The sequence below is a fragment of the Gobio gobio genome (genome assembly GCF_949357685.1).
Source record: "Gobio gobio genome assembly, chromosome: 12".
NCBI classification, from domain to species: Eukaryota; Metazoa; Chordata; class Actinopteri; order Cypriniformes; family Gobionidae; genus Gobio; species Gobio gobio.
In genome coordinates, this window is record NC_137105.1 from 52629465 (window position 1) to 52640846 (window position 11382).

Genomic DNA, 11382 nt, shown 5'->3' on the forward strand with positions numbered 1-11382 from the left:
ATACGACCAGTTTATTTTATCACTGTTTGTCATTTCCCCCGGTTTCACAGACAAGGCTTAATCCCAGAGTAAACTGCATTATTGAGCGGTATTGCCGTTGTTTTGTCTCGAGATGCACACCAGTAATGTCTTCAGTATAGATTAAGTTAGTTCAGATCAGAATCGTAGCTATATTCTGCAGTTCTGTAGGCCTACAGCATAACTTAATCCAATATAGTTTCGTCCCAGATAACGGCTAAATAAGGGCAAATGAACAAACGTTCTTGCAGTAACGCAAATAGAACATTTGTTCAATGTTATCTGCTCTTAATAACATTCTCAAAAAGCACAGAAACATTATTTATACATCATTCATGGAACGTTTGTCGTTTTTTAAATGTAACTTGAGTCCATCCGCTCCTCATAATACGAAACTAAACATTAAAACACAATCAGGATATGACAAACGTTGTTTTGATATAATATTAAATGCTTATAATGACCCGTTTAAACAGCACAAACCATATTTTCTGCTTTACATATTAAAATAGCATCTTATGTGCGTACACAGCTGGCTACTTTTACCAAATATTGTCTGGGTTTATGTTTATCAGTCAACTTTAGTCGTTCTTAATGTTGACTGGATTTGAAAAAAACCCTTTCATTCAATGTTCTTCACATATATGTTTGCAGATTTAATATGTTCTCTTAGCAAGAATATCAGTCCAACTTAGATATTTTTCCTCTTCCAACATTTTATGAATGGCCTTTTTTACAGTGTATTCTGTGCTTCTGTAGGCCTTACAGCAACAGTGCAATATCATTTAAACATGACATCCTTCATGCAACATTAGTCGTTTTTTTAAATGTAACTTGTGTCAGAACGTTCAGAGAACATTCAAATAACATTACATTTACGTTTGTAAAGTAACCGAATGACCACAAAACCGTTAAAACCCACTCATTTTTATAGTACAGCAGAATATAATTCAGCATATTTTAGTTTAATAGTGTATTATTATACGTTCTGGACAGTTCAGTTCACTTATTTAGACATAGTCTGGTGTATTTATGGTTGTTATGCTCAGATGAATATAGTGTTGCTCTTTATAGTTTAGTCGTTTCAAGTGGTCCATTATGCAGTGTGTTGTTCTCGGATCACAATAGTATAAAACAGCTTAAATTCAAGATTTAAAAACCTATCAGATCCATCCGCTCCTCATAATACAAAACGAAACATTAAAACACATTCAGGGTTTGACAAACGTTGTTTTGATATAATATCAAATGCTTATAACTAACCATATTTTCTGCTTTACATATTAAAATAGCATCTTATGTGCGTACACAGCTGGCTACTTTTACCAAATATTGTCTGGGTTTATGTTTATTAGTCAACTTTAATCATTCTGAATGTTGACTGGATTTGAAAATAACCCTCATTCAATATATTTTTGCAGAATTAATATGTTCTCTTAGCAAGAATATCAGTCCAACTAGGATATTTTTGCTCTTCCAACATTTTATGAATGGCCTTTTTTACAGTGTAGCTGTATTGAGAAATCGTGAGGTTGTGTTAGCAGGCTGTTGTTTAAGTTTAGTAGGCTATAGGCTACAACAGAGCCAGTGTGTGTTGTTCAGTGAGGCTAGTTATGTGTTCACTACCTAGGCTACACCACACAGCCCTCACGGTTCGTCTCATTTCTCCATCTCGACACTTTGATTGTATTTTCTGAGGTGTTTATGCGCATTTTGGAAGGTTCGGTCGCACGCAGGAATTTATTTTTAGTAACAAAATCGTAATGGCGATGTGTTACGCCATCGGACCACCTTAAAACACACACACAGGCGGGTGTGTGAGGATCCGTGGCCACGCGCGACAGCGTCGAGATTCGACGGAATTGTTTTCAGCGCAAAACTTTCGATATTGTCATGATGGGCGAGTGTGAAGCGCGACGGCTGTGCGCATGCGCACTGGAGTCCGCCTGGCCAATTTCTCAGTACTCGTGGGAGAATTTGGGTAAGAAACAGACAAATTAAAACAATCGCACGCTAGGATAAACTGCTTGTGTTGCATTTTATACTGTGTAATAAACCTTTACGCGGCGCGTGCGACTTTCGCGGGAGGTTTAATGCATCGGAATAATAATGAAAGTTAGATATAAAGTAGAAAACGCCTGGACGTGTCATCAATAATATGAGCAGCAGGAAGAGAGAGAGAGACAGAGTGTGAAATAAAGAATAGCGATAATGAATGACAACATAAACAGACGCAGTCGATAGAAAGGATCAAAGTGTGTGTATGTGTGTGAATAACGCGTGTATTTATGAGTCTGTGTAGAATAAGTGCTTATGGCAGGAACTGATCGTGCGAAACAAAACATGCCTCGATCAGCTCAATCATTCACTTTAAATGTCATTGATCAGCAATAATGACGCGTTTCGCCAGGCCTGTGTCTTTCAATTATATAGTGAATATAATTCCTGCTCCGCCATTTTGAGAAACTGCCTTTAAAACACATTAAAGAAAAGTGTTTTAATATCAGATAATGTGCCATCGCTGCTCGCCGTCGACCATATCTAAAGAGAAATATCATATTTTCAGCTCATTCGGGGGAAACTATTTCAAGCTGCACGTGAGAAATACACACAACGCATGAAATAAACGCGTTTAATAGGAAAAAAACCCGGTGCATTAAAACTCGAGGTGAAAAAATAACATACGGATTTTATGTATCATCATAATCATCGTGTTATAAAACGCATTTAATCTATATAAAAATATTAGTATAATAAATAGATTCAATAAAGTACATTTTTTACATATTCATTGAGAAAATTATGATTAATAAATAGTTGAATTGTGCAACATGATAAATAAGCAGTTTATAAAACAGCTATTCATCTCTGGCTTGAGTATATAGTGCTAAACGGTGTTAAAATGAATCAAAACACGCGTGAATGTTACAGTGTTGCTAGCATTTGTGTTGATTTCATTGTTTTCAATGGGAGGCTTGAAAGTTTGCAGCGTCGCGGATGAGCGCGGGCAACAGCGGCCCCTGGCGGCGCCGGCGGGAAACACACGCACGTGCTGTAGGCCTCATGCATGCGCCACTAACACACTCCTGTTAAACTGCTGCTTATGTCCTTACAGATCACTTCAGCTGTAGGGAGTGACTAAGATTATAAGAAGAAACCATCCGCCGTCCTCTAATGTTTTTATGGTGTGTAGAGTGTGTATTAAAGTGAGCATGCATGTGTATTGTCTGCTGTATAAATGCACAAGGCGATAGCTGTTAAACCAGTTCTGCGCTAAAGCAACATGGGAATTATTTACATAAAGCGTTTTACACTGCAAAAAATGCTTTTCTTATTTAGTATTTTGGTCTTGTTTACAGTCCAAATATCTAAAAAGTCTTAAATCAAGATGCTTTTACTAGATAGGTCAAATTACATAAGATATTTGTTCTTGTTTTCTGGAAAATCAAATCAAAATGGAGGGAGTTTTTGCTTAAAACAAGCAAAAAAGAAAAATAATCAATATATATATAAATAAAGTTTTTTTTTACCCCATTGGCAAAAACTCTTCATTTTGATTTGATTTTCCAGGAAACAAGAACAAATATCTTATGTAATTTTACCTATCTAGTAAAATCATCTTATTTTTAAGACTTTTTTCACAATACATGTCAAATCTAACAGAAAAATACATTTTATTCTGATTTAATTGTCAATCTTACAATCTAAAATCTCAAAAAAGGCTCATTTGCACATGCAAACCGCTACTAAATCAGTATTTTTTCTTTATTTACGGTCAAAATATCTAAAAAGTCTTAAATCAAGATGCTTTGACTAGATAGGTCAAATTACATAAGATATTTGTTCTTGTTTTCTGGAAAATCTAATCAAAATGAAGGGTGTTTTTGCTTAAAACAAGCAAATAATCTGCCAAAAACTCCAGAAAACAAGAACAATATATCTTTTAGATATTTAGACTGTAAACAAGTCAAAAATACTAAATAAGAAAAGCATTTTTTTGTGGTGTAATTGTGGGATAACATGTCAAATAGTGTTGTTTTAAATGATTTTTCATTAGTCTATGTGTGAATCCCACAATACATGTCAAATCTAATTAAGGTAAAATTCATATTTTACCTATCTAGTCTAGTAATATAAATATTTTTTTGCGGTGTAATTGTGGGAGAACATGTCAAATAGTGTTGTTTTAAATGATTTTTCATTAGTCTATGTGTGAATCCCACAATACATGTCAAATCTAACAGAAAAATACATTTTATTCAGATTTAATTGTCAATCTTACAATCTATGATCTCAAAAAAGGAACATTTGCACATGCACATACACGCAAACCGCTACTAAATCAGTATTTTTGTCTTTATTTACAGTCCAAATATCTAAAATGTCTTAAATCAAAATGATTTTACTAGATAGGTCAAATTACATAAGATATTTGTTCTTGTTTTCTGGAAAATCAAATCAAAATGGAGGGAGTTTTTGCTTAAAACAAGCAAAAAAGAAAAATAATCAATATATAAATAAAGTTTTTTTTACCCCATTGGCAAAAACTCTTCATTTTGATTTGATTTTCCAGAAAACAAGAACAAATATCTTATGTAATTTTACTTATCTAGTAAAAGCATCTTGATTTAAGACATTTCAGATATTTTGACTGTAAACAAGACAAAAATACTAAATAAGAAAAGCAATTTTTGCTGTGTAATTGTGGGATAACATGTCAAATAGTGTTGTTTTAAATGATTTTTCATTAGTCTGTGTGTGAATCCCACAATACATGTCAAATCTAACAGAAAAAAAATACATTTTATTCTGATTTAATTGTCAATCTTACAATCTATGATCTCAAAAAAGGAACATTTGCACATGCACATACACGCAAACCGCTACTAAATCAGTTTTTTTGTCTTGTTTACAGTCAAAATATCTAAAATGTCTTAAATCAAGATGCTTTGACTAGATAGGTCAAATTACATAAGATATTTGTTCTTGTTTTCTGGAAAATCTAATCAAAATGAAGGGAGTTTTTGCTTAAAACAAGCAAAATGATCTGCCAAAAACTCCAGAAAACAAGAAAAATATATCTTTTAGATATTTGGACTGTAAACAAGTCAAAAATAATAAATAAGAAAAGCTTTTTTTTTGGTGTAATTGTTGGATAACATGTCAAATAGTGTTGTTTTAAATGATTTTTCATTAGTCTATGTGTGAATCCCACAATAAATGTCAAATCTAATTAAGGTAAAATTCATATTTTACCTATCTAGTCTAGTAATATAAATATTTTTTTGTGGTGTAATTGTGGGATAACATGTAAAATAGTGTTGTTTTAAATGATTTTTCATTAGTCTATGTGTGAATCCCACAATACATGTCAAATCTAACAGAAAAATACATTTTATTCTGATTTAATTGTCAATCTTACAATCTACGATCTCCAAAAAGGAACATTTGTACATGCACACACACGCAAACCGCTGCTAAATCAGTATTTTTTTTCTTTATTCACAGTCAAAATATCTAAAAAGTCTTAAATCAAGATGATTTGACTAGATAGGTCAAATTACATAAGATATTTGTTCTTCTTTTCGGGACAATAAAATCAAAATGAAGTGTGTTTTTGCTTAAAACAAGCAAAAAAGAAAAATAATCAATATATAAATCTTTTTTTTTTACCCCATTGGCAAAACTCACTTCATTTTGATTTGATTTTCCAGAAAACAAGAACAAATATCTTATGTAATTTTACTTATCTAGTCAAATCATATTGATTTAAGACTTTTTAGATATTTTGACTGTAAACAAGACAAAAATACTAAATAAGAAAAGCAATTTTTGCAGTGTAATTGTGGGATAACATGTCAAATAGTGTTGTTTTAAATGATTTTTCATTAGTCTGTGTGTGAATCCCACAATACATGTCAAATCTAACAGAAAAAAAAAAACATTTTATTCTGATTTAATTGTCAATCTTACAATCTATGATCTCAAAAAAGGAACATTTGCACATGCACATACACGCAAACCGCTTCTAAATCAGTATTTTTGTCTTGTTTACAGTCAAAATATCTAAAATGTCTTAAATCAAGATGCTGTGACTAGATAGGTCAAATTACATAAGATATTTGTTCTTGTTTTCTGGAAAATCAAATCAAAATGAATGGAGTTTTTGCTTAAAACAAGCAAATTATCTGCCAAAAACTCCAGAAAACAAGAAATATATATCTTTTAGATATTTGGACTGTAAACAAGTCAAAAATACTAAATAAGAAAAGCATTTTTTTGCGGTGTAATTGTGGGATAACATGTCAAAACTAGTGTTAAATGATTTTTCATTAGTCTATGTGTGAATCCCACAATACATGTAAAATCTAATTAAGGTCAAATTCATATTTTACCTATCTAGTCTAGTAATATAAATATTTTTTTGCGGTGTAATTGTTGGATATCATGTAAAATAGTGTTGTTTTAAATGATTTTTCATTAGTCTATGTGTGAATCCCACAATACATGTCAAATCTAACAGAAAAATACATTTTATTCTGATTTAATTGTCAATCTTACAATCTACGATCTCCAAAAAGGAACATTTGCACATGCACATACACGCAAACCGCTACTAAATCAGTATTTTTGTCTTTATTTACAGTCAAAATATCTAAAATGTCTTAAATCAAGATGATTTTACTAGATAGGTCAAATTACATAAGATATTTGTTCTTGTTTTTTTGGAAAATCAAATCAAAATGGAGGGAGTTTTTGCTTAAAACAACCAAAAAAGAAAAATAATCAATATATAAATAAAGTTTTTTTTACCCCATTGGCAAAAACTCTTCATTTTGATTTTATTTTCCAGAAAACAAGAACAAATATCTTATCTAATTTTACTTATCTAGTAAAATCATCTTATTTTTAAGACTTTTTAGATATTTTGACTGTAAACAAGTCAAAAATACTAAATAAGAAAAGCAATTTTTGCTGTGTAATTGTGGGATAACATGTCAAATAGTGTTGTTTTAAATGATTTTTCATTAGTCTGTGTGTGAATCCCACAATACATGTCAAATCTAACAGAAAAAAATACATTTTATTCTGATTTAATTGTCAATCTTACAATCTATGATCTCAAAAAAGGAACATTTGCACATGCACATACACGCAAACCGCTGCTAAATCAGTATTTTTGTCTTGTTTACAGTCAAAATATCTAAAATGTCTTAAATCAAGATGCTTTGACTAGATAGGTCAAATTACATAAGATATTTGTTCTTGTTTTCTGGAAAATCAAATCAAAATGAAGGGAGTTTTTGCTTAAAACAAGCAAATGATCTGCCAAAAACTCCAGAAAACAAGAAATATATATCTTTTAGATATTTAGATTGTGAACAAGTCAAAAAACTAAATAAGAAAAGCAATTTTTGCAGTGTAATTGTGGGATAACATGTAAAATAGTGTTGTTTTAAATGATTTTTCATTAGTCTGTGTGTGAATCCCACAATACATGTCAAATCTAACAGAAAAAAATAAATTTTATTCTGATTTAATTGTCAATCTTACAATCTACACTGCAAAAAAATGCTTTTCTTACTTAGTATTTTTGTCTTTTTTTCAGTCCAAATATCTAACAAATCTTACATTAGGAAGCATTTACAAGCAAAAGTTTTTGTCTTGTTTTGGGGGAAAATAAAACAACTAACTTGCTTAAAATAAGATAAATAATCTGCCAATGTGGTAAACAAAATAATCTTGTTTTCTGTTTGAATTAAGATTATTTTGCTTACCCCATTGGCAGATTATTTTGCTTATTTTAAGCAAAAACTCCCTTAATTTTGAGTTATTTTCCCCCAAAACAAGACAAAAACTTTTGCTTGTCTAGTAAATGCTTCTTAATGTAAGATTTTTTAGATATTTGGACTGAAAAAAAGACAAAAATACTAAGTAAGAAAAGCATTTTTTGCAGTGTATGATCTCCAAAAAGGCACATTTGCACATGCACACACACGCAAACCGCTACTAAATCAGTATTTAGCTCTGTTTTCCAGGAGTGGAAACACAGATCCGGCCCACATCTGGGCGAGTGGATTCCCTGTGTGCCGGATGTGGGCCGGATCTGGGCCGCCAGCATGTTGCCGTGTGTGAAGTGTGTGTGTAGATGAATTGGCTGATGTGAATGATCATATATGGTTGGCGTTTCAGGTTCGCTGTGATGTGTGATGGCGTCGTCGGGCCCCAGCGCAGCGGCTCCAGAGTTTGACGTGTACGGAGCCATGGACTGGAAGGACGGAGTGGGAACTCTTCCCGGCAGCGAGCTCAAGGTGAGGGAAGACATGCGATAAACGCCCTGCCAACCGGAAAACTGCATTAAATCCTTGTGTGTGTGTGTGTTAGTTGTGTACACTCAGCCGTGCAGACAGTGTGTGAGCGTCTCTGTTGTGTGTGTGTGTGTGTGTGTCAGTTCCGGGTGAATGAGTTTGGGGTCTTGGAGGTCATAACGGACGAGATGGAGGAGGAGAGGGGCAAGAAAGCTCACGCCACCACCACATGGAGCGTCCCCACGGCTCAAGAGGGTAAACACACAATAACACACTTCCCTTAAGCCCCGCCCCCTTACTTACGCCCTCTAAAGTATATTTGAAGTATGCCTTATGTAATAAGTATACTAATATCAGTGTACTAGAAGTATACTGTTTCAATACTACTCGGGACTTACTACTTAAGTGTATAAAAGTATACTTTTAAGTAGTAAACTTACTGCAACTTTACTTCGAGTACGGTAAACTGATTAAATACTATATAGTAGTCTATATTTTTTTTGTTTATGAAAGTACACTTTGTTGTATACTCTCACTTGTGAGTTTTCTTTGTGAACTTAACATCATACGTATAGTTTACTCTTTAGGTGCCAAGCACCTGAACGTTGGAGAATCATTGCGTTCTTATTAGGGGCCAAGAACTGAAGGTGCGGAGGCAGCTATTGAAATCGTTAGCGCTCTTCTTCTTCTTCTTCCGCCATGGCATGGAAAGTTATGAAATTTGGCACACTCATAGAGAACAGTCTGATCTGTCACCATAGCAAATTTTGAGTCTCTAACTCAATCCCTCTAGCGCCACCACCTGTCCAAAGTTTGACTCATGTTTATGCTAATAACCTTTGAATCCTAAGGGCTAGAAACACATTCCCGCCATTTTGAATTTTCCAAAAAAACGTTCGTCCGATTTGCACGAAAATTTAACCAGATCATCTTCTGGCGGTTGCAACAAAAAGTTATGGAATTCAAGTTGATTGGTCAAACCGTTTTCAATAAACTCGCGAACAAATTTTACATAGCGGTTGCGAAAATACACTTAAGGCTATATCTCCGCAACGCTTTATCGTATTCAAACCAAACTTGGTACATGTCATCACAAGCATGACCTGAGGCAACATGCAGCATTTCGGCGATAAACAAGTCAAGCCGGAGATACGAATTTTTTTTATTTTTGTTTTTAACTTCTGAACCGTTTGTCCAAAAAACGTCATGCCGAGTCGACTGATATCCAATTTTACCATTTTTGGTTGTCGACCATTTTGAATTATGTGCTGAAATGCTGTATTTTATGAACGCATGAACAGATTGTTATGAAACTTGGTATGGGTCATCAGCACAATGCCCTGAAGGAGCCAGATAAATTTTGAAACAGCGCCACCTAGTGGAGAATGTTTTTTTCAAACGCTTATAACTTTGGGTGTGGTTGACTTATTTTCATGGGAGTAACTTTTTTCGTCTCCTGAATCCTTGCCGAGTCCAACGATGCCAGATTTGCCAGGTTTCGGCCTATGGTTTGTGCAGCGTTGTAATTAAGCGCTTTAAAAACGTTAGCTGATATCTTCGAAACCGCTAGTCCGATCGAGACGAAACCAGCGCCAGAAGTTCAGAAACATAGGTCGATAGCTAAACGTTAATGCCCAAATGTCAAAATATTGATAGTAAGGGGGAGTAAAATCCAATCAAAGTCAGGTGTCAGTCATTTTTTACCTGTTTTTTCATATAAATATCTATAACTCCAAAACGAAATGAGATATTTTCACTAAAATTGACACACACATGTGTGGGCTCTCTCCGAGGACACATAAAAAAAATGGTAGGATTGCACCTCTTGGTGGCACTATAATAGAACAAAACATGAAATTCCCATAGACTACAATGCATTTTTCAGCCTTTTTGCCTAAAATCATCTTCAAATGTGTTTAATTGCTCATTGCTGTAGTTGATCTGACACTGTCAGCCATTTCGGCATGTCTTGTCTTCCTCTTTGCGCTTGGCCCCGATAATGGCTGCTCGCAGCTATATTTAATATTATTCTTCTGTTTTTTCTTCTTCTTCTTCTTCTTCCGCTCTTGTGTCTATGGCCACTCAATCCCTCTAGCGCCACCACCTGTCCAAAATTTCGCTCATGTTTATGCTAATAACTTTTGAACCATAAGGGCTCAAAACAAAAATATAACAAAAATATTTACCTACTTTTTCGAACTCCTCCTTGGCCATTGCCCCAGTTTTCACGAAAATTGAATCAGACCATCTTCAGACGATGCTGACAAAATGATTGGTCGATTGGACGATTAGTCAAACTGTTCTCGAATAACTCGCAAATTAATTTGACAAAGTGCCCACAAAAATGAATGTCAGGCTGTATCTCTGCAACGCTTTAGCATATTGTAACCAAACTTGGTGTGTGTTATGCCAACCATGACCTGAGGCTGCCTGCAGCGTTTTGGCGCAGTGCCACCTAGTGGTCCAGAGATACAACAATGTGATATTTTTAATTATAACTTCAGAATGCTTTAACCAAAAATCACAAAACTGGTCTCTTTAGATTCGGGGCATCACGCCGAGCCACACCTTACCCAATTTTCCCATATCAACCATTTTGGGCGTCGGCCATTTTAAATGTTGTCAAAAAGTGCTATATTTTACGAATGCATTGGCGTATTATTACGGAACTGTGTCTTCGGCACCAAGCCCTAACAGTACTCAAAAAGTTTCGGAGGAAGTTATAATGAATTTTCAAAAAACGCTAATAACTGTTGATTCAATTTGACTATTGTCATAAAACTGGTTTTAATTGATTCCTTGGGTCATGCCCAAGGAATCCAAGAACATAGATCCCAATTTACCTCATTTGGACAAACTTCATGTTCGCCATTTTGAAGCACGTAGAGAAGCTACGGTGGCCAACAGAGGACAAAAATGTCATCGGCTGAGAGAGCAGAGAGCAGCTAGTGCTCTGTAGAGAAGTTTGTCCGTTTAGGGCTACTGTAGAATTTAGAAACAAAACAAAATGGCGACTTAACTTTAAGGGGATCCGGAGTGTGTGTAGATACGGCTC

At 34.3% G+C, this 11382-nt stretch overlaps 1 protein-coding gene across 3 annotated transcripts in view; it reads left to right on the forward strand.

Moving 5' to 3' along the window:
* The first annotated feature begins 1819 nt into the window (after positions 1–1819).
* l3mbtl3 (L3MBTL histone methyl-lysine binding protein 3) overlaps positions 1820–11382 on the forward strand; it is a 65530-nt gene continuing 55967 nt past the window's right edge. The window contains exons 1-4 of one of the 3 annotated variants that reach the window (XM_079830819.1): positions 1820–1999; positions 3134–3203; positions 8212–8330; positions 8471–8582. In XM_079830819.1, the coding sequence (XP_079686945.1) occupies positions 8229–8330; positions 8471–8582 (214 nt within the window). In that variant the 5' untranslated portion in view covers positions 1820–1999; positions 3134–3203; positions 8212–8228. Of the gene's footprint in view, positions 2000–3133; positions 3204–8211; positions 8331–8403; positions 8583–11382 lie in introns of those variants that run through there. The other 2 variants (XM_079830820.1, XM_079830821.1) reach the window with 2 other exon arrangements.